Here is a 25,746-nt window from a genome sequence, read left to right on the forward strand (position 1 = left end):
TCATTTCTTAATTTTACCGTTAAATATCTTAAACCGTAAAATATCTTGTAAAATATTCATTTTCCGATTATCTTACCTTAATACTTTTATGTACAAAATAATGAGAGGAATCAATTGGTATAAAGAAAACACATAGTTGTTTTAAAAAATATATATATAATTGTTAATTGCAAATTACATATTTTTTTCTTAAAAACAACTATGTTTTTTCTTTACACCAATTGATTCCTTTCATTATTTTGTACATAAAAGTATTAAGGTAAGATAATCGAAAAATGAATATTTTACAAGATATTTTACGGTTTATGTAAAATTAAGGAATGATTTCAAGCCTCATAATTCGGAAAGTACTTAATGAAAACTAACTTAATTATACCATACAATTTTTGCCATACAATTTTTGTCTGAAACATTTCTTTCTAAAGTGCATAGTTTATGAAATATTCGACCGGTCCAGGACTTTTGGGACACCCTGTATATGTCTATGATTTGTATGATTTTCTTAGGATAAGATTGAGGAATTTATTGAGTGATTAAAAATTCAATAAAATAAAAATATTTTTTCTATCGTCATCGATAAAAGATTTTATAAAATTCTATTGAAAAAGAACAACATATATATTTCTTTTTTATCATAATATTCTATTTATAACTAAATGTCTTTATATAATTCGCATAATCTCGCTTTATTAGTTATCTTATAATTATTTCGTTTATTTAGAAACCGTTTAATTATTAATATTATTTGCATGTCAGTATCTATTGGTGTAAAATGTACATATTAATCTATAATCGCTTCTTTTGCTGGATAAAAAATGAAGATTCTTTTTTTCATTGTCAGCAATTTTTCTTTTTAGTTCTAAATTCTTTGACGAATTTAGAATAATTTTTTTCCTGGTCGAGGATTTTATCAGAAACCATTTATTGTCGCAATTTTAATTTTTCATGTTCGAAATGGAAACTGAAAAACATTTATATAAAATTAAATTTTATCCTAATATTAACAGTAATATATATTGTTTTTATTGGAAGTTGGAGTTTAGATGAATTGATTAAGATAATTCAACAGGAAAAAAAAAGATTGATTTTTAAAGGTTAAAGTTGATTTTTCTTTTTAATTTACAATTTTTGCAAATTTCTAATTAATAATATTATTACGGATAAAAGAGGTTTAATCTTATTCTATTACAGTTTTTATTCACATTTTGATTAACGCCAGACAACAGACGAGTTATGGGATAAGATGGTATATAACGTGATTATGAAAAATCTGAAAGGTCAGATAGAAAGCGGAAATAGCAAATCCCGTAAAGGAAAGTGATGCTCGTGAATGCCACGAGTATGACAAATAATCCTCACCTTGAATGAAATAATACTCGTCTCTTTTATAAAAGCCTGCTCGCTTCTCTCTTTTTTTTTCTCGCGTTCGAATCCTTATCTGTTGTTCTCTCATAAAGATCCGATTAAAGGCATTATCACTTATTATCATCTATTTTTTTATTTATATATCTGCTTGTTTGCTCCTTTATCCGTCTGATGATTTGTGTCTCGACAATGTCTCCCAGAATGTTTCCAACGTTTGGTTTTCACAAATGTGTGCAGTAAGTGTATAATAATGTATCTAATTATGATATTTATTAATCTTCCTTTTTTAGACAGTTAATTTTGTGAACATAGTGTGTATTGATTTTTATAATATTTCGTGCTGCTTAAGATGACTGGAAAGGGGGTTAAAATGTTCAAGTAATTTTATGAAGAATTTTTTCTGTGATACATTCGTTTTTTTGTTGCAATTATCACGTCTTGGCTTTTATATTTGCCATCTTATTCTTTTCCTTTAATGTATTTATGTGGTATCATGTACACTCGTCTTAATTAACTCGTTACTGTCGTAGTTTATTCATCTTTACATGTGCAGCCTTTGGACTAAATAATACTAGCAATACTGGACATCTTGTATTTATATACGATGGGACATATGTAGATGCTTGTACCTTTATATGTATGTCGTATCCTACTTTAAAATCACATGCCCTACATAACACGTTAATATCACTTTAATGTATCCGAAAGTGGCAAGAAAAGTTGATTATCGAAGCCAGACATTATAAGTCGTGAATTACAATTACCCAGTTTGCCGTTCTACATATTTATGATCCACAAGTAACGATACTCTAAATATATATAAAATAATATATAGTATAATATAATAAATATATATAATATATAATATAATAATATAATAATAAATATAATATAATAATAAATGTATAAAATAATATATAAATATATATTTATATATTCTTACATTATTCGTAATCATTATTATTTTATATTAAATATATTTAATCGTTTTAAACAAATATACGTAAAATACAATTTCTTAATTTTTACCACATTTTATTTAAAATTCGATAAAAAATAAGAATTTTTTTTGTTTTATTTATTAAAATTTAGTTATCAATATTTATTTATTAAAATCCAATATCTTAAGTGTTTTATTTAGAACAATTGTTTGCATATGTTTATTAAAATAAAGGATAAGAATGAATACCAAATAAAAAATATTATAAAAATTATTATAAAAATATTATAAAAAATAGGCATTATTAGATTTTAAAGATTTAAAAAAAAATAGAAATAAAATTAAAATAAAATAAAATTTAAAAGAAATGTTAATCTTTGGATTCCACAAAGTTTGGAATTTGTAAAATGCTTTTTTAATCTTTTATAATTTGAAATTTATTGACATTTTGACACTTTTGCTATAGAAGGTTTGTCAAATTATTCAAAAAATTTATTATTAAAAAGACATCCGGGAGTTTTAAGATATCCTATAATAAAATTGTTGTATCGCATTATTGAACAACTTGAACAGTTAGACGTGTCCGATTTATTATGATTATGCTTACTGGCTTGGAACTTTCATAGACGTATCAAAGAGTCTCGTAAATCCTCGAGAGTATCAATTAATTTTTTAATGCTTTTTTTTTATAAAGTGATGCTTATAACAGTATGAAATCGGAATAGTTTCACTGACAATGAGATCACAATAAATTTTCTTATCACTTTATATTATAAATTGAACTATACAAGCAGCTCCTCTTATTGATGAAGTTAACTTCCTGAAAGTGATTTCAAGTATAATATATATGATAATTATATGCAGGATTGCGGCAATAAAATGTAAGCAACTTGCACAACGCTTGCTTTTTTAAAAATATTTGTCCTTCAATCTTGTTTTGCATTATTAACGATTTTATTTCATAATTTGTCGTCACTAAATTTTTTTTATTTTACAATTCATAATATAAAAAAAAAGATATTTAAAAAAATCGAAATTAATGCTTTGATAATTTATTTGATTACTTTCGTATTAGAGAGTAAGGATTACATAAGGATTATACAAGAATCTTTTTGTTGGAAAATTTTATTCACAAAATTTTAATTTCTCTTCAACTTTCTAAACTTTTTAAATATTTTCACTTACATTTAAATGACATTCTTCCGATTTTTCCAAAATGTGTGTTTTAATTATTGGATTCAAGTTGCCTCAATTTTTATTTTCGCAATTATAATGATATAGGATGTAATATAAGTGGATACTTAGAAGGAACATCCTGTTTATAATTGTAATAAAAATGAAGGCAATTTAAATTCTATTTTTATATTTCTATAATTCTATTTTCTATTTTATATTTTTATAATTCTATTTTTATATTACTTTTATTTTTATGCATTTTTATGCATGGATGCAGTTGCTTCAGTTGCACTTTTTTTAATGAAATCTTGTACTTATAATTATAATATACTGATCGATGCAGTTTTTCTTGTTCTATCATTTTCTTCTTCTATTAATTTCTTCTTCTATCATTAGAAAGTCATATTTTAAAAAATTGTCAGAAATAAGTCAGAAGTTATTTCAACTTTAAATTTGTAACACAAATATTAATTTAATAATATATTTAATAATATATTTAATAATATATTTAATAATATATTTAATAATATATTTAATAATATATTTAATAATATATATAAATAATAATTTAATAATATATTTCATCAAAAAAATAAAATTATGACTTTTGATTATAATTTTATAAAATTCTGCTTTTTGCTGAATTTTCAACCTTTAATTATGTTTACTTCTAATTATGTTCGATGTGTCATTCTTACACGAGAAAACATAGCATATTGGTAATTCGTTGCAACCATTCGTGAAAAGAATTCATTCTCAAGAGAATCGTAACAATCATGTGAACGCTGTTTGTGAACAATATAACAGAGGCAAAAAAGTGCTTGATCCAGTTTCTATTAAATGCTGGCAAGGTATGCGAAAGGACGGATGCAGCGCGAGAAAGTTAGCGAAACTTAGCAACGTCGCGAGAAAATTCGGGTATGATCGAAGAAAATATTTATCCTGTGAAAATATTTCAGCCTCTCGTATTTTCCCTTTATCGTATTCGACATAAAATAGAGTCTAATATTAAACTATGAAAAAAATTGTAAAATTTTTTAACATCTCTATTTTTGAATTTTACGGCAATATATTTCGTATCTATGAAAAGATGAAAATTTAAATTGATGTTTGTGCATTATTAAATATGGTATAATTCTCTTTAAAATATTTCAAGTTTACGTACTTCCGTCATTAAACTCCATATGCGGAAAAATGAAGAGAAGAATCTTCTCACAGTATTGTATAAATTTTATTAAGAGAAGAAATTTATTCATTTTATAAATTTTATTAATTAATTAAATCGAAGTAATAACAAAACAACATGACAAGAACATGCTTTCTTTTTCAATAGGCGAAAGTTAAATCTAATTAAATGGAATCTAATGTAATAATTAAATGGGCACATTACTTCCTCAATGCATTACACAGTATTTTGTAAAAGTACCTATACGTACACGTGTAATATATATATTATACACACGTAGCTATAACGAGCATGCTATACATGGTTATAATCCGTTACAAGCCATAGACCGTAAAATTGTTGAAGACCAAATTAAGTAGCTTAACGAACATTAAAGAAATAATCGCAGAACTTCTAAAAATAAGTTTTATATGTAACGTTGTAAGATATAAAAAAAAACATAATATTAATACAAAGCTTCAAATATGTGTAAATCTAAAAATACAAAATTAAAAAAAAAGATAAAATTTGTTTATTTATGTGTTGCTTGTCTTTCGCAAAAGAGCATAATTATACGCGTAATTAAATTTTATTTATTAAATAATAATTTCAAAAATATATTTTTAAAAAATAATAATTTGAAATATATTTTAAAAAATTAATTAATTGAAGTATATTTAAAAAAAATTAAATAAATATTTAAAAAAAAATAATAATTTGAAAAATATATTTTATTTCAGGAGCAGAGAGGAGAGGCCATCCAGAATGGTTCTTACTGTGACAGAAGACACTCCGGCGGACATGCTGGCTGGAAGTATGGAGCTTCTGGTTCAACTACCTCGCGATCATCATCTTCATACGCAGAGAGTTACAGTGTTAAGAAGGTATATTTTTATAAAAATTTTAAACACAACAACAATCTTCGTCAACAATTCTTCAATCCCAAAAATTCAAGAATAAAACTGTTTTTATTCTTTTTATTAATTTTATCAATATCATTTTATTAAATTATATATAAATTAATAATATTAATAATTATAACAATAATATTATTAATAGTGTATAACAATTATTAATATTAATAACTATAAATATTTGAAATTGTTAAAATGTTTGCAATTTAATCTCAACGATGAAGGATTAGCCAAATTAAATTTTTCAATTTTTTTATACTGTCAGTTTTACTATAAACTTTCATGTCATTCTATGTATCATAACGTATATATATATGATTGCTCGAGTTCGCGGATATATAATTAACATTTAACTCTATTTGTAAAATAATTAATTTTCTATAAATAATTATATTTTCTTTTAATACAAATAAATGTTTTTCTTCTTTTATCTTTCTTGTAACATTTTATTTAGCCAGTTAAGGAAAAACTCCAGATTCTATAATATGTTACTTAATTAATTACTTTCTTATATAAATGATGGTGTATATGCATGCATGACATTGGATAAGTTTATATAGAATTAGATAATTACTACTATTAAATATTAAATTATAACACAATTGTAAGTGAAATAAATTAACGTGTAAATAGAGAAAGTAGAGAAAGGAAAAGAGAAAAAGGAAGAGAAAGGAAAAAAAGCAGGGTAGAAAGAGAGAAGAGAAGGAGAAAAAGAGAGAAAAATTAAAGAGGAAAAGATGTTCTTGTATTATGTAAATGCAGTAATTAAAAAAAAATATTAAGAATTGTATGATATCGGTATTAGATTTGTGTACATATAATCAGACGATTGCTTATCTCTTCTGATGACGTCATTCTGTTATCGCGATTTCATCGTTATGCCTTTTATGGGAGAATTTTGTTTATCGATTTAAAATTTTCAGTTAGATAAGTTGCAATTTATATATATAAAGAATTTTTAAATTCACTGTTCTAGAAATATGAATGTTAAAATAGTATCCTAATTCTTGTTATATATTATATAAATTGTATAAATTATTACATTGAATACTTTATTATATTACATTAATTATACATTATTATATCAAATTATATATTTGATACTTTTATTATATATAATTAAATTATTATTATTACATAATACTCTTATTACATGATTACTTTTATTATATAATTAAAAGCTTAATCGATATATTGATTTTCTTTAAATTAATGATAAGTTCATATAATTAATAATATTTATAAAAAATAGAAAAAATAAAAATAAAATAATAAAAGAACAAAATAAAAATAAAATAATAAAAACTGTAAAAATTATGGATTGATGGACTTTTAAGTCTTTCTGATAGAGAAGATATTTGTGAAAAATTAATGTGTATCGATCATCGTCATTACATTCTTATATTATATATATATAATTGTTGATGTAATTAATTATAGCACGCCAATGATGGATCTTCTAGTGCAGATCGCGACAGCCCATAAATTGACAGCTTCGAATTATACATTGCAAGCGATCGGTGAACATGGCTTAGTTCTATCTCATCATCCAAACACTCCTATCGGAGCATTGGACGTTCTTCAGGTAATTCAAATATTTTATATGAAGATATAATGCACATTTCTAAGTTTATATAAACTGTATAGGGTTTATATAAACTGTATAGGGTTCATAAAAATTAAATAAAAATTTAAAGGCAATTTATATCAAAGTTTAATTCATGATAAACATTGCTCCCTTTTTATCAGGAGATACAATGGGTGTATGTAATTATTAATTTTTTAGTTGGTTTAATTCAATTGAAATATAAATCCTATTTAAAAGAATACTTTTATATTATGTAATCGAAAATACCTATTTTATGATTTTATTTATTTTATACAAGACTAAAAATTTTTATAATAATCTTGCTTATAACATACATTATAATTTTTTATATTTAATTTATATATAATTATATATAATTATTAATTTTATTAATTATTATTTTATTATTATTATTATTATTATTTTTATTATTATTATATTATTTATTTATATATATATATAATTATTATTTATTTATATATATAATTATAATTTTTTGCATATATACAATCATGGAGATTAAATGATTAAAACTGCGTCCTCGAGATCTCGGTAACAATCTCGGAGACAGAATCGACTATCGAAAAAAAAAGTGATTGATTAGAAACCTAATCACAATCATTTGTGCGCAATCGATTTCGTCGTTTTTCTTTACACGTATCGATAATTGCATACGATTTACGGTTTTGTGATTTACGATATTTGCGCAAATAGAAGTCATCACCCTCTTGATTTTCCATTCGGGCGGCGACCAACCGGCCATTAACGATTCTAACAATTTCCCAACGCGTGTCACGTGAATTTCTACGCGAGAATTTCTACACACTTTCTAACGACAATTCTTTGATGCTCGTTCATTGCTTCGCGTGTTAGATTAACCCTTTCGCACGTCAATTTCCAGTACCGATCGTTATACTTTCTCTCCGGGATACAAGAATTTAATATGATTTCTTCTGTGAATCTTATGCATTCACTTTTTCCAGATTTTGTAATAGCTAATTATTTTATTAAGTATTATTATTTTAATAATATTAAAAAGTACTTCGATAATCGAACTTTTGCCCAAATATATATTTCTTGATAAAAGAAAAACACTTATAAATATTTCTTGCCCTTATTTTATTTGAAATTATTATTTTCACATATATGGCAGTTATTAATTATTTTTCACACATAAATGTAAATTAAAAATTTTACACACACACACACACACACACACACACACACACACACAACACACACAGGTTGTCCCAAAAGTCTCGGACCGATCGAATATTTCATAAACTATGCACTTTAGAAAGAAATGTTTCAGACAAAAGTTGTATGGCTTGAAAGAGGCCATCAGATAGTGGAAAATGATTTGACCTTGAAAAGTCATTTGAAGGTAACGTAAAGATCACCTTCAATTTCTGAAACGGAAACTCCTATTTTTTATTACATATTCGTGTAGCTTATCTCGAGAGCTTTCCAAAACACTATAATAAACACTATAATAAAATATTTCTTCTTTTGGAACTTTTGGGACACCCTGTATGTAATATTATATAATATATATATATATATATAATATATATATAATATATATATTATATATAATATAATATATATAATATATAATATATATTATATATATATATATAATTTCTTTTATGTCTTATAAAAAAAATTAAATATAAGATTGAATAGAAGATTCAATGCCATATTTTTCATATTACGAAAAAATAATTTATTTTCACATATTTTTATAGCTAAAATATAAAATTTGCGACACAATTAAAAGGTGCTTTTGTTTTATTCTAGGTTAAATTACTTCCCAAACAGGGGACATGTATGCCACGTAAAACAAAGCAAGCTAATCAACCTTTTGAAACGACATTTAGATTGCAGGTAAAATACAGTAGTAATTTTAATTATTAGTCATATTGAGGCTTGATCTAATTATTTTATTCATACACAATCCTAGCAATTTTATACGTATACATATTTTCTATCATTAAAGCCATATATTCCTTACCTATTTTATTTACATATTTTCAAATGTGAAGAATGTTTGTTTTATTTTATTTTTTTCAATTGAAATAAAATTGAATAAAAGTATTTATTATGATCAATTATTTATAAGATATTAAAATTCAAGAGAAATATTTATAATATTTAAAAATAAAATTTAAACAAATTTATATACATGTACGCACATGTGTATATAATTTTCTTATTTATTGTGCATACAAGCAATTTTATTTGTTTTGTGAAAATCGATTAAAGAATATGTCTTGTAACACAAGAGATTATTTTGCTGCAAAATCGATTTTGTACTTGTTCGATTTACCGACAAATGTTGAAAGCGAATGATCTCATTTAAAACCAGTTACGTACTTAGAATAGATCGCAATATGAATGCAATAAAAATGCAATAAATCGTAATGCAATACGCGATAATTTGATAATCGACGCAGGTGCATTTGCCAAGAAATCAACTGTATGTATCGAGGGTCAGTCCGAAGATGAACCTTGGAGAAATTCTAGATGAAGTATGTCGTGAGAAGAATCTGGACAAAAAATAATTACGAGCTTCGTCATCCATGTGAGTACACTTGCACATTTTGATCATATGAGTTCGATAAAATTGTATGAATAAATTTAAGAAAAATTAATTCTCGCAAAATGATCAAATTATAATTAAATATACAACAAAAAAATCTTCTTTTGCATTTAATTACAATTATTTAATTATTGAAACTCCGCATAAATATTTAATTTTACATAATATTTATAGTTTAATTAGTACATGAACAGCGTGATACGGCTTCGGAAGCCAAATGATTCGGGCCAAATGGTGCGTGCATACACGACAGGGACGCAATCCAATTTTCTGGAAATGCTTTTCGCATTATGCGTCGATGAAAGTCTTCGTCTGATTTCCCTTTTTAATTCCTCGGCGATTCTTGCGCACGTGCTCATTTCCATAAACTCAACTCAAGTTTCATCACAATACGTGCCATGGTTATTTCCGCGTGCCATCAAAGCATAATGAAATAAAATAAATCTATCCAATAAATATAGCGCCGACTTAAAATTCAGAAACTTTCACATATTTTATAAGAATAAAAAAATTTTATATATTTTATAAAAATAAATTTATTTTATATAAAATAAATATATATTATAAATATATTATAAATATATATTTATATAAATAATTTTATAAATAAATATATATTATATAATATATTATATATATATATAATATAATATATAATATAAATATTATATATTATATTATATTATATATAATATAATATATAATATAAATATATTATTATAAATTTCAAATAAGCAAGTTCTTTATAAATAAATAAATAAATAAATATATATATATATATATATATATATATATTTATTATTAATAAATATGTATTTATTATTATAAATAAATATATATTATTAATATATTAAAATATAAATTATAATTATTATTATATGTGATATATTATTAATGTATTATTAAAATATATATTAATTAAATAATTCTACAATATACATTTAATATATTAATAATCACTTATAATATATTATAATATAAGCAATGATCTAATCCATAAATTTCTCGCAAAGGAATGAAAAAATATATAAATAAATTAATAAATGTGTAATAAATATATTAATTGTCTAATATTGAATAATTAATAATTATTTATTTATTTATTTTATTTATTTATGAGAGGCTTTCGTATGAACCTGTGAAGCGTTCCACCGCCAAGTGATCCTCACCTTTGACGAGACACTGCACGAGATATTTCAGTTAGCTAGTTACAGGTTGGCTGCTGAGATCACTATCGCAAGGTTGCCGGCAGGCTGCCGCAGCACTTGTTACTCCTAGGCTGTCGGGCCTCTGCTTTTCTCATTCTCATCCTCACGCTCGTCCTGTGGAAGAACGAGCGTAAATGCGCGGCATTCCGCCCGTGCTTGCCCGCGTACGTTTTATAATTGATCCGCGCCGCGCGAGGGGAATGGAGAATGCAATTCCAGTTCCCGCTCGCATACCTCCAGGTGCATTCACGCTCGCGCTGAGGAGAGAACTCGCTGTGACAGGCGGGCCTGTGCATCCGCGATAACGCAAACGAAGGATGTACGTTAAAAGGAGAAAAAAAATCGCGAGTGCTCCAGGCGGTTCCGTCACTCAAAAATTATCATCCTCCTCCTCTTTCCACGGAGCGATTGTCTTGGAAGTATAATTCGGTTCATCCGCGTCTGTTTGCAATAACTGCAGATCGAGGCGATATACCTGCTGAAAAGTAGTTGTTGTGTTTGTAGGACTTGTTCCGAAGGGAAATATCCACCTTCTCTTTAAAAAGCTTCTAGGAATGCGTAGATGTACAGGGTGGCCCCGAACGTTCCAGCCAGATTTTGAGATCTTATAAGAAATTTAATTCTGAAGAAAAAATTTCCGAAGAAAAATTTCTGAAGAAAAAATTAAATTAAATTCGGAAATTTAAATCTGAAGAAAAAATTTCCGAAGAAAAATTTCTGAAGAAAAAATTAAATTAAATTCGGAAATTTAATTCTGAAGAAAAAATTTCCTATAAATGTGGGTCGAAAAATGCTTTCTTAAGAAGTTATCGCTCAAAAACCTTTGATGAAGGAAGAGCAAAAGATGAAAAGAAAATGAAATAGAAAGAAAATGAAAATAAATAAATTTCTTGAAAAAAACGATAAGAATAAAAAATAAAAATCTTTTTCTTTTATGAAAATAAAATAAAAGTTAGTTAAAAAAAAAATTATTTTATTTTCATGAAAGAAAAAGATTTTTATTTTTTATTTTTATCGTTTTTTTCAAGAAATTTATTTAGTTTCATTTTCTTTTTATTTCATTTTCTTTTCACCTTTTGCTCTTCCTTCATCAGAGGTTTTTGAGCGATAACTTCTTAAGGAAGCATTTTTCGACCCATGTTTATGCAAAATTTTTTATTCAGAATTAAATTTCCTATAAGATCTCAAAGTCTGACTGGAACGTTCGGGGCCACCCTGTAGAATGTAAATCTAGCGAATGCGTAAGATACTTTATATAGTTGATATCACGCACAGACACCGAGATTGAAATATTTTTCCTTTAATGAGTTCTAGAATGTGTCCAATGTTCATTAGAGGAATTTGTTCTCCAAGAGTTCTAATTAATTACACACATACAGGGTGCCCCGAAACTCATAATCAATCTTTCAAAGACGATTTTTCCTCAACGAAAATATTGAGGCACTAATAATTTTTGAATTATAAGTGATTGAAAATAAGGGGTTTTTCGTTCAAACTAAGCTTTGCAGAAATAAAATATTAACAAAACCATATTCTTCGATTAATTTTAAATAGAGTTTACTTTAGTTGAGTTTTAATTTAAGGCTTAATTGCAAATGGCCTTTATCGACATTTTCGCTGAGGAAAAATCGTCTTCAAATGATTCCAGGAATCTGTCTTTGAAAGATTGATTATGAGTTTTGGGACACCCTGTATATCTGATTCCAGAAAACAAACTGTGATATCTAATTTGCTCCGAAAATTTTGAAAAAATCTCAATTTTTCTTAAATATTTTTTAAAAGTTCATTTATTTCGACAGCGATTTTGTAATTTTCCATTTTATAAAAGGTGAAAATGAAGGATTTTACGTTATATTTAATTTTATTATATTTGATTGTGTCCCAGCAAAAAGTAACAGTTATATAATTGTTAGTTATAATTTCCCATTCAACAATATAATTGTTATTTAACACATAACAGTTATATAACAGTTATTTAGCACATAACATTTATATAACACTTGTTACTTGGTGTTTGCTGGGGTATATTTAATTATGTTAAATTTTATTTTATTTTGAACGCACAAAAATGTGAAATCTTTTATATAAACTTTTTTAATAAAATAACAAAAGTTTTCATATAAAATAGCAGAAGTGAAAATTCTAGATAGTTTTTAACATTAAAATATATTTCTATTTGTATTGAATTTTGTTTAATAGTTTTTTTCTATTTAATACTCTCTAACAATGTATAATACATATACAAATCGAAAAATCAAATAAATAAAGAGATTATATATATATGAATATATGAATTTTATATATATTTTTAAAATTTTTTATTTATTATAATATGTGTGTGTAATTTTATTTATGTAACTTTATATAAGAAATTAAATACAATATATTTATAATATTTTATATATAATTTTATATATAAAATATTATATAAAAATATATATAAAATTATATATAAAATATAAAATATTATAATTTTATATTTTATATATAATTTTACATTAATATACATTTCATGATGCAATTGGCTGTAATATTGATAAAATCACATTAATATTACTTACACTCTTATAATATAAGTATTTATAAATATGTGAAAAATTTTGATTATTTTAAATTATTCACATTCCTATAATGATATAAAATATAAATTCATATAAAAAATAAAATAATAAAAATATAAATATGATAAGAATATAAATTCATTCAATTATTAATTATCATGCATCTAATTTTAATTGGTATTGGATCTCAGCATTTGATCATATGTCAGTATTTCTATCAGTATTTGATCAGTATTTGATTAGTTTTCTTTATTCCAGCTAATCTGGAAGAGACGTTGGACTTATCGCTATCGCTGCAGGACTATCATCTGCAGGAAGTGACTCTTTACGCAAAACAGGCCAAGGGTCTAGGTCCGTCATTAAGTACGCAGGACATAATGGCGCTGCAGAGGCAAGAGGAGCGACGCCGGCAGCAGACCAAGCAAAGTGTGTTCGGTTTTATGTTCAAAAAATCCAAAGAGACCTCGCTTAGTACGGATAGTCTCGGGGGTCGCAGCGTGTCACCGGCCAGAAGTGACGAAACTGCGAGAAGCGCCAGTCCCCTTCAGCCGCCAACTCGACCACAGAGAAAAAGGAGACCAGCTCCGAAACCGCCTACGCACGCCGTGCCTCCTGTTCAAGGTACGTCTGGGGACAGCGGCAAAGATAAAATGGTGATCAATCATAGCCGGAACAGTAGCGACAGTTCCGGTTACCATGAAGCCTCTGTGCTAAGCGATAATCCAGATTTGGCCGCGAGACTACCGGAAACTCTGCCAAGGAGAAGCAAAGCACCTGGCATGTCCAACACTTCCAGAAAACTCGCGCAAACTTCGCAGTCCAGTAAGAGTTTGAACAATCTGGCGATGACCGGTGGGACGCTTAGTCGGGGGATCAGCAGCACTTCTCTCACTGGTGAGATTTTTGATCGTATCGAACTTACATAGTCTAATAATGAATTCCCACTGTTATTGGGGAAATAGTAGATTAGTAGTGAACAGTGTTTGCTGTAAATAATTTCAAAAGTATCTAAAAAAAGATAAAGATCGTAAATCATAAATTCGTAAAATCGAAAAATTGTAAATTTATCTTAGATGAGATAAAGATGATTTTGCTTGTACTTAATCTAGATGAGATAATTTCGATAATCTAGATAATTATCTAGATATTTTTGTTTATTTTAGAAGATTATAAATATTTGTAAAAAATGTGACGCTGATTATAAATGGGATATTAAAATCATAAACACTTATTCTCTTTTCCTAAAGAATATTTAAATAATAGCAAAAAGGTATATAAATGATATGATAAATATTTATTTATTAATTTATATTTATAATATATTTATAATATATTAATAATATAATAATAATATATTTATAATATATTAATAATAGTAATATGAAAAATATATTTTAGATATTTTAGATAGATTTTAGAAGCTTGCCTGGAAAACTTTTTTGCATAATGAAAACGTCATACCTTAGACACTTTTTAGATAAGATGACATATATTTTTCATCTAAGATTAAGATAAAGATACTTTGTATTTCTTCATCTGGTTAAAGATAAAGATGATTCATTTCTTTATCTAGATGATTATATAGATTATCTAGATAATTTTATCTAGATACCAGCAAACACTGGTAGTGAACATATATTACTTGAGAAAAATGGAATTGTTTGTTACAATTGGTCCATGTAAATTGCTTATAGGTCGAAAGAAGAGAGTAGCTCCTCCTCCGCCGACGCCCAGACCACTTTCGTCGGCTATTTCCACGCAGGCATTAGAACGCATCGTCGACTCTGAGGAATCATTAACGTCCGATATGGATCCTTCGAAACCGCCCTCGGACATTGGTGCGCCATCGAAAGCTAATTCCGATATCGATTGTCCCAAGGCTAATTCCGACATCGCCATCAGCACGCAATCTATACTCGAGTTGGGCTATGAGCCAAAGTCGGAAGCCACGACGTACGAATTCGATGACAACATTCAGCAGAATCGTACCGCGAAGACGGAAACGAATGTCGAGGCATGTTCTGAAACAGATTCGGTCAGCCATAAGCTTGTTAAAGCGGATGTGGAAGTGATCGCGCCTGTAGAAGCCTCCCCAAAAGTAGAGCAAGCTAGAATAGTAACAAAGAAAGGTAAGTTAGGGCCTAGTAGCTCAAATACTTTGCTCCGTAGTTTTAAAGCGCGAGGTCCTTCGGGAAATCCGCATCAAATCCGCGAAAATATGGATGATGAAACATCACACGCTACGTTATATTCTGGAAAGTGTGGGTTTTCACAGAGGGATGAATTATTTATTGATAGATACTCGCAATATGATAGCTCTATGGGTCCTAACTTTGTAAATAATATTTCGCTCGGTATCGCAACTAAAGATCATATCCAAAATGTAATAGATAGAAAATCCCAAAGTCTTAGAAGGCTACCAAGTTTACGTGAAAATCATAAAGAATTAATTTCCAATCGTAAGTTTCCCGTGAACAGATCGAATAGGATTTGCCGATTAAAAATGCAGACGTTAATGAATGATCGGGAGGATACAAAATTGAACGTAAAAAATATGGGATACGAAATATCGGAAGATCCTGGGAATAATTCTTCGAAACAATACGCGGGAAACAATTTGTCTCCTCCGCTTCTGAGTACCTTGCAAATATTTGCGATCTCTAGAAAGCCATTAGACATCCAAATGGCATCCACAGATTCTATACCTAGTGACATTGACAAGCTACCCTCGTTACCTATGATAAATCATACCGAGAACAAATTAGAGGAGAGGAAGTTAAGCATCTTGCAACCACCACCGCCTGGCTTGGTCAATCGTCAAGAATCGAATGAAAATTGGAATTGTTTTCTGGCCCAGTTGAATTCGATTCTCGAGAGTAGAGTTGGCGAATTTGTTTGAAACTCGATAGACATAGTGGATCTCTGTAATAGACTTCTCGTTAGAACGAATAGAAATAATGTTCAAATTCTATTAATTAGGAATAGAAATGAATAAATTTTCGAATTTTTTTCCGAAGATTGTCTTGTTTTGACAATTTTCTAATTTCCAATTTTATATATATCTCGATAATTATGATAATTAATTATTATGATAACGGTTAATCTTTAAATTAAAAAATTGAATCAGCAAAAATCTTTTGAAAATATATTTAATACATATTACTCTTTTTTTTCACCAACCACATGATATGTTATTTATATTGTTTATTTGCACTTTTTCATAAGAGTTGTTTTTAATTAATTTTATTTAAAATTCTACATTATTTATATTTGTATATGCATCATCAAGAGAGTTTGGAATCGCTTAATTTTCTGAATTGCAGATTATATTATAAATTAAAAAGGAGGAATAAATTAAAGAAAGATTTTTTACACATTTTCTTATTATTCTTATTCGTATTTTATGAAATAATTCATTAATACAAAATACATTCCTCTATTTAGAAAATGATGTGATTCCGAATATCCTTTTCTTTTTTACACAAAAGTATATGGACACACGATTTTGCACCAAGACTTGATTTACGTATCTCTAGAATTTATAACAATGCATTCTTGTTGCTCTATCCGACGCATAGTATGTACATATACTTTGATCAGTTTGCTTGTTTGTATACCACATTTTGCTAGCTTGTATTTTCGGTGATGGTCATTTTTTTCTTTCTTTATCCAAACTAGTTGGAGAACCTGTACCCCTTCCCATGCCTCGAAAGGTTAACACGTGTAAGATTAGCGCTTCAGAACATCCAAAGGCACCTAAACGTAAAGTGATTCCACCCTTGGCACCACCTAGAACCTTGAGCATGGAACGCGATCATATAAACAGTTTATCACGTGAACGTGCAAACCTTAAAAATGAAACACATTGCTACAATTTAAATACCGACAATATATCGTCGATGGAAGATGATCTTGTTAGACACATTAAGCGAGAAAGGATACATTCGAAGTCAAAAGTCGATTCTATACCTTTCAAAGAAGATCAGATGGACCAAATAGAAAAAACAAAGATCGATGACAGAGTGTCTTTAAAATCAAGTCAATATCCCAATCATAAAATGGACAACAATTTTGAGTTAGCCAACTCTAATTGTATGGAATCAATTATCCCTATTAATCCAGAAACACATTTTGAAGATAAGTTTAGCAAAAAGGACGAAATACCAGAGATTGTCGATGTAAAAGATCAGGAATTATTAAATTTGAGCCAACATTTAAGTAAGGAAGAAAATATTGGTTTACATTCTGATTCCATAGAGTTAAATGAATTGCAAAGAAACCTGTTATTACTGGAACGTAATGTTACTTCCAAAGAAGAAGAGAATATTTTACAACAAGATTGCAAGATAAAATCTAAAAACATGGATTCTTGTGACGAAAATGAAAATCAGGACGATAAATCATACGTGTTATCGAATTCTCTGAACAAAAGTATGCCCAAACCGGACATGATTGAGGTGAAAAGCGAACAACTGAAGCCATCGCATTATCAACCTGCTTGCCAAAGACCACCCAGAGCGCCGAGGAAAAGAATTACTCGCGACGAGATTGAAACAGGGAAATATTTGCGTCCAAAAGATGCGACGAGTGGCCCAGAAATGAAGAGTGGGTTTGAAAGAAACAAAGATACGTGCACGGTGATCTCCACTATACCAAAGTGCGATCATTTCGATGTCATTAGAGAAGACGATACTTTGAACGACATCATAAAATGTAACATTGCGGAAAATGCCAATGAATCGAGCCCAAAACTTGGAATTGAAGGTCGAGGCGAAGAATCGAACAACGTGAAGATCACGAAACGGACGAAAGTGATTCGAAGCCAGTCCAGCTCGGATGATTTTGAAATGGATACCTTGAAGAGACAGAAGCGATATCTCACTTCGCCTCCGGAGGACATCGTGCATGCTCTGAATCTGAATTTCTCTGCCGGGAACTCAATATCTTCAAGTGCGTCACAAAGCACAGAGCAGGAGCAAATTAATGCGGGGCATTGCATTAATCGTACAAGGGATGTGGATGTAAATGAGAGAGTTACAGGTGCATGTCATTATATTACTAACTACCAGTGTTTGCTGTAGATAATTTCAAAATTATCTAGATAACGATAAAGATAAAAATCCGTAAATTTATCTTAGATGAGATAAAGATGATTTTGCTTTTACTTAATCTAGAAAGATAAGATAATGAAAGATAAGATAATTATTGCGATAATCTAGATAATTATCTAGATATTTTTGTTTATTTTAGAAGACTATAAATATTTCTAAAAAATGTGACGCAGATTATAAATGCGATATTAAAATCATAAACACATTCTTTCTCTATTCCTAAAGAATATTTAAATAATAGCAAAAGGTATATAAATGATATGATAAATATTTATTTATTAATTTATATTTATAATATATTTATAATATATTAATAATATAATAATAATATATTTATAATATATTAATAATAATAATATAAAAAATATATTTTAGATAGATTTTTAGAAGCATGCCTGGAAAACTTTTTCGCATAATGAAAACGTCATCTTAAACAATTTTTAGATGACATATTTTTCATCTAAGATAAAGATAAAGATACTTTGTATTTCTTCATCTAGTTAAAGATAAAGATGATCCATTTCTTTATCTAGATAGATAATTATCTAGATAATTTTATCTAGATATCAGCAAACACTGCTAACTACTTCTCTATTTTGATCCTTATTATCCTTCGCAAGTTTGCAACTTTTTCAATTACATATCCTGCGTACTATCTTGAAATTGTATGCATGTATAATGTATGTGTATATATAGGGCGTTAAAAAATAGTTTATTTAAAGAGTCAAAAGTGAAAAAATATTTAATAGAAAAATTAATCCTATAAGAGTTGAGAGAGATGTTTGACTTTAATAAAGAGCAAATAATTTACTTGCTCTTCTTCGGTTATATTGAAATTATTTAATATACAGGGTGGACCATTTTAATCTATTTACGCGAATATCTCGAAAAAGAGAAGTTTTTCGAAAAAATGTTTCAGACAAAAGTTGTTTGACTCGAAGGGGGACATAAGATAATGCCATTTGGTTTGACCTTGGATAATTGTTTTAAGGTCACATGAAGGGCACTTTTAATTTTTTAAACGGAACTCTCTGTTTCTTATCACTTATTCTTATATCTCTTAACTTTCCAAAACATTATAATAAAGTATTTTTCCATTGAGTACTTTTCGAGTTATGAGGCTTGAAATGATTTCTTGATTTTACATAAATCATAAAATATCTAATAAAATTCATTTTATGAGTTCACTCTGTATATTTCGAAATTTTTCTTAATTTGTCAAGTTGCGCTGGATCTGATAGCCCATATTATCAATTGAACATTAGGACTTTCTGATTAATCAATTGTATCGATATGCATGAATGTGTGCTATATCAGCATGTATGTAACGATATCCTCTTATCTCGAATCTATTATCACTTTCATATATTTGTTTTTTCTAGTGTCGTAGTTATTGTATCGATGATACTTTCCGAAATCTCTATCCCATTTCATTTAATGTTGATCCTTTTTTAACATCCTTTTAGAATTTACGCTTCTTTTATATTATGCATGCAATTAAAAATGTTTATAGTGTTTTATAATATAATAATAAGATAGCAAAAGTCGGGGCGTACATATAAATTTATTTATTTTTAAATCTCTACTAAATTTATAAATCTCTTACTAATTTTATAAATTTAATTTATTTTTAAAGTAAAATAATTTTAGATTTATATAGAAAAAAAAGAAAGAGGAGAGAATAGAGAAAAGATATATTAAGAAAGTTTCTTTCTGTTGCAATGAAAATGTAGAATAAAAATGTTAATATATTATATAAATATTATCTTTAAATATATAAGTAATATATATATATATATATATATATATATATATATATATATTCATATGCAATCTATGCATAAAAGTATTTTTATATAATCGAAAAATTTATCAATTTGTAAGATACAAGGTATTTTATTATCATACTTCATATTTAATTTTTTTCACGGGTTTATCAATTTAATAAAAAAAAAGAAGGGAGATAGAAAAAAGAAGGAGAAAAAGGAAGAAATGGAAAAGAAAAAAAGAGGAAGCAAAAGGGAAAGAAAGGGAGGAAAAGGGAGAAGATGAAATAGAGATAGAGAGAGGAAAAGAAAAGAAGAGAGAGAGAGGAAAAGAAAAAGAAAAAAAGAAGAAAAAAAAGAAAAAAATTAAAGAGGAAGGGAGGTAGAAAAGTGGAAGGAGCTGATTATTTATGCATGTATGTGTATAATGGAATTAATCTCTTTTGTGAATATATTCAATTTATGTCAATAACAAATAGAAAAAATATTTTTTATTTTTTACATTTATATATATACATACATTATGTATTATATACAATTGTATCCTCTTCTATTAAGATTATTATCTTAATAATTTTACCAACTAATACTATATTTGGAGATATTTTTATATAATACTTCAACTTGTTGGCATATTGCCATTTTATCTTAATAAAATTTTATCTTGATTTAAATTTGTTCCATTTATGTAAAAAAAATTACATTTCTCATGTTTGTTCCATTTAGTATTCACGCTTAGTATTTTTTGCTGCACGTAATCATCACATTATCTTCATAAAAGATCATGCTAATCTATTTAAATTATTTTAATTTCAAATATTGTTTTCTATTTGTCATATTTTTTACATCTTCGTAATAAATCATCTTTTTCCGACTTCTTCAATATTGTTAACATTAAAATTAATCTTTAGATTATATTTTTAAAATTAATCTTTAGATCATACTTTTAACAATCTTTTAATAAGCATTTAATTAAATAATCTTAATATAAGAGAAGACCAATAATATATGACTAATTTATTTTTATTCTGCTTATATTTACAATAGATAATCAGGATGCTCCATCTGAAACCGATATCCTGCTGCAGAAAGTATCAGACACCTTATCAAGTGTGCTACCGACCTCATCGTCTCCAATACCGGAAATATCGTTGCCGTTTAAATCGAGTTGTACAACTGCATCTAAGCAAGCAGACGTCGCCATTCTCGACGATTCCACGATCAAATCGGAACCTGTCGATATCAAGGATGAGTCGAACGAGATCTACAAGTCGTGTGTCGACCTCCCAGAAAATACTTTGAGCGCTAGCACACCAAATATGACTGCGACAGCGGGTTCGCAAGTGAATACCTCTGATTATGTGTCAGCGATGAGCGAGGACCTGTCGATCAGCGATTGGGAATATCATCTTCCGGCTCCACCAAGTGCCTTTCGCGATTCACATTCCCCTGTCTTCGACACTGAATACGACACAATCACGCTAGGATCGGTAGAGGCCTTCAAGGACCCGCCAGGAAGCCCGGTTCCAGAGTCCGTTGATGCGACAGACAACAGTAAGAATATCGAATCGACGAGGAACTTATTGAATAGCTCGGAGGCAGATTTTCAACTTCAAAGAGCTTCAAGTGGAAAAACGGACTTGGCGTCCGAAACGGAAATCGATGAACCAATACTGGGCAGATCTGTCGAGCAAATGTCCGTCGTGTCCCACAAGAGAAAAGCCGATCCAGATTTGCGGAGGGAAATTATTTCGGAATTGGAGAGCAAAATAGAGACTGGAGCATTAGCGCAGACTATCAATAGGGATTTTGATCGGAAAAGCACGAGCAGCTTATTAGCACCCGTGGACAATACTTTATCCAACTTTACGATCACCACTTATACCAAACAGAACAGCATAGACATTTTCGAGGAGTTTGCGGAGTCCAGAAACTCGGATGACAGATTTATTAAAACATTTGCCACGCTTTCGAGGAGCAAAGCAGAAGATAATGATAAGAAAAATACGACGAAAAGTATGCATTTAATTAACAACATATCGCGCGATAAGGAGACGACCAAGTTCGAAGAATCGAACGCTCTTAATCTCGATTTGTCCCAAAGTGTCCCAATCCAAAAATGTTACAATCAAAATGAGTTGACCCCTAGATTGCAGTCTCTTAACGAAAAGACTAATATTCAGCGATCCAAGAGTTATATCTCGATATCCAGTAACGCCAAGTACCAGACAGATGTGCAGAAAATTGAGAGAAAGCACGAGCAGGGGATTATTGATGAAAGAAAATCTACGAATATCACAGATTTAAATGTCGACGTATTGCGGGGCAACGAAAAGTTTTCGCAGTGGAGAGACAACGTGTTAAAACATCAGAAGGAACCTAGCAAAGAGAAGCAATTACAATCATTGCAGGTAATTTGGAGTTATAGAGTGAAAATCATGAGTCAAATGTGATGGGTTCAACTTGGTATGCATTAGAAAAAGATGATTTATTTTGAAAAGTAAATAAATTACAGAATAATATGCGGCAAATTTTTACAGAGATTATGTCAGTTTTATTATTTTATTATTTCTATTATAAATATTAATATTAATATTAATAATATAATAAAATTATAAATTATATAATATTAATATAAATATTAATATTAATAAATATTCTATTAATAAATATTAATAAATATTATAAATATTATTACTATAATTGTTGCCACTGATATAATTTCTATTAAAATTAAGCTTGTATACAATAATTATATACAATAATTTAATAATTGTAATAATTGTAAGTGTGATTTTCATGATAAAATTAATGATGTAATATTTCAGCTCTATCAACAATCGCATAAAAATATTATTTTGAATTTATAGGTGCTGAAAAGTATTTTACCGCAGTTGAAAAATGCTCAACAAGCGGAAGAAAATATATCCAAAGAATACAGTAGCGCATTATTGACTGAAAAAAAGTGAGTATTATTTCTTGCAAAGAAATAAAAATGTATCAAAATTTTAAATAAAAATTAAATTAAAAATTTTAAATAAAAAATTCGATATATTCGAGTTCAAACGAAACTGTAACGTATAAAAAATTATTATCAACATTATTATGAAAAATTATTTCAAACAGAAATTCTATGACTTTTAAAGCTCTTTATAATTATGTATTTAAATTTTCTTAATATAAATATTTAGTATAGTGCTACTTAATATCGTAATATTGATTATCTTATCACTTTTCAATATTGATTGCATAAATCAGACAATATATATTTTACACCAAAGAAATTATTTTCCAGCAGATACGAGCCTGAACCCAACGAACATTTGACCAAAACGAATGCAGCTTCAACACTGGAATCTCAAGATTTAGACTCGGAATGTAAACAATTGTCGAAGGAAAAAAATACGAAACGTTATGTTTACACCGGTCCACCTGCGATCAGTCTGGGCAGTTGGTCGGAAAGACCCAGCGTCAATGTCCAAATTAAAATGGATACCGATTACAAACTAGGAAGAAACAATACGAACAGCAGTAAGACTATTGTTAATATTAACAGCGCAAAAAGCGAGAAAGATTTCACGAATTATGCCAGCAACGTCAGCAATAAAAATAACACCGCTAAGCACGAGATTAACGTGAATTCTTCGGCGAATAAAAATCCTGATGAACTCACGAGAAAGCTGATTACACACACAACAGCGTCGGGCTTCAAGGCACCAATGCCGAACCGAGTTAACGCATTCGATTCGACGAAGAACAAGGATAGACCTTTCGTGATGGGGGTCGAGTTGAAGAAGACATTCGTTGAGCTGCCGAAGAACAGTGAGAACGAAATCGATACGCCAATAAATTTCAGAGAATTGACAAATTCGTTCGGTCAGAATGTGAACTTTAAGCAGAAGCCTAAACGCACTAATCTTAATAGACACTCGGCGAATTGCGATATACAGTTGGATAAAATAGAAGGAACGGTAGACACGAGTGTCAAGCAAAACGGTCACCCCAAGTTTGCCAAGGCACCTAATCAGAATGACCTCTCTTCCAAGAATCAGTCCTGGATGCACGATATTCAGGAGAACTCACAGGCAAAGAGATTCACGTCCGTCGTGGGCGTAAATGGGACGAGTCAAAATTTCAGGCCGCAAAATGAAACGTCTCTCAAGTGTAATATCAGTAATAGTATAAGGATCAATCCACCGATGCCTGTTGTAAAGGGATTCAAGATACCTATTGGCGACTCCAAGATGAATAACAATCAAATAAAGCATAAGGAACTATCAGCAATGGATAGTTACAATGATATTCAATCTTGTAAACCTCCAACCATGCCAATAATAACGGGAGTAACGCTGAAAAATACAAGCACAAGACCCAAATCGGCACCGGTTCAATTAGATTCTAGGGATACGCTGTTGGAGTCTATCAGGAATTTCGGCGGACGTGAAAAGTTAAAAAGTGTAAGTATATCGATGCAAATTTTATGCCTCAAAATAGTCATTTTTTAAAAAATTATATCAAAAAATCTATTGTTCTTTGTAATTTTTTTTAAATAAAAAAAATAGATTATAATTTTCAAAAAATTATCTTAAAAAATCTATTGTTCTTTGTAATTTTCTTTTAAATTAAAAAAATAGACTATAATTTTGAAAAAAAATTGAAACTTGAAGTTTAAATAATCGTCAAATTTAAACTTACATTATATGATTTGTTATCTTATTATATTGTAAATATATTGCATACATATTATATATACATTGTAACGAACAGTATGTGTGTACTATAAAATAAATTATTAACAAATTAAATTATTAAACAAATTAATTGTTATAAAAAATAATAATTTTCTGTTTCAGATCGCTGGGAGATATTAATTTGTGTGCTGTTGTGTGTTATTGAGTCTTTATAAATAATCACTTATAATAAGCACAGTGATTTTGGATATAGTAAAGAATTCGTTTAAACCGAAATTTGTGTAACTTCAAGATTTCTGAGTGTTTTTTTTTTATTTCATTAGATATAAATTTATTGCATTTGTTTTCAGATTAAATGTTAAAGCTCTATTTTTTTTGTTTACAAAAAAGTATGTGCAAATAATTTTGAAAAAATTTCTATTTAATCCTGAAATACTACTAAAGATTTTTTTTTTCAAATAAGATAAATAAAAAACTTTCGAAAAACTTCAATAATTCGTGATTTTTTAAAATCTTTGAACAGATATCTGATCTTTCATATATATATATATATATATATATATATATATATATATATATATGTATATATATATATATATATATATATATATATGTGTAATTAATATTTAACACTAAAACTGCTGATGTTGTTAAATCTT

The 25,746-nt window shown here is 28.1% G+C and overlaps 1 protein-coding gene across 1 annotated transcript in view; it reads left to right on the plus strand.

Annotated features, from left to right (window-relative positions):
* LOC105254222 overlaps nucleotides 1-25,470 on the plus strand; it is a 40,659-nt gene extending 15,189 nt beyond the window's left edge. Inside the window, 12 exon segments of the mRNA XM_025407218.1 lie at nucleotides 5,387-5,530; nucleotides 7,001-7,145; nucleotides 8,949-9,035; nucleotides 9,605-9,703; nucleotides 9,705-9,732; nucleotides 13,778-14,413; nucleotides 15,214-15,648; nucleotides 17,198-18,559; nucleotides 21,444-22,807; nucleotides 23,267-23,361; nucleotides 23,695-24,853; nucleotides 25,250-25,470. Coding sequence (XP_025263003.1) covers nucleotides 5,387-5,530; nucleotides 7,001-7,145; nucleotides 8,949-9,035; nucleotides 9,605-9,703; nucleotides 9,705-9,732; nucleotides 13,778-14,413; nucleotides 15,214-15,648; nucleotides 17,198-18,559; nucleotides 21,444-22,807; nucleotides 23,267-23,361; nucleotides 23,695-24,853; nucleotides 25,250-25,267 — 5,572 coding nt within the window. The 3' untranslated portion in view covers nucleotides 25,268-25,470.
* The last annotated feature ends 276 nt before the right edge of the window (nucleotides 25,471-25,746 follow it).

This window comes from Camponotus floridanus, unplaced genomic scaffold (assembly GCF_003227725.1).
Source record: "Camponotus floridanus strain SB8 unplaced genomic scaffold, Cflo_v7.5 scaffold169, whole genome shotgun sequence".
Classification (NCBI taxonomy): Eukaryota; Metazoa; Arthropoda; class Insecta; order Hymenoptera; family Formicidae; genus Camponotus; species Camponotus floridanus.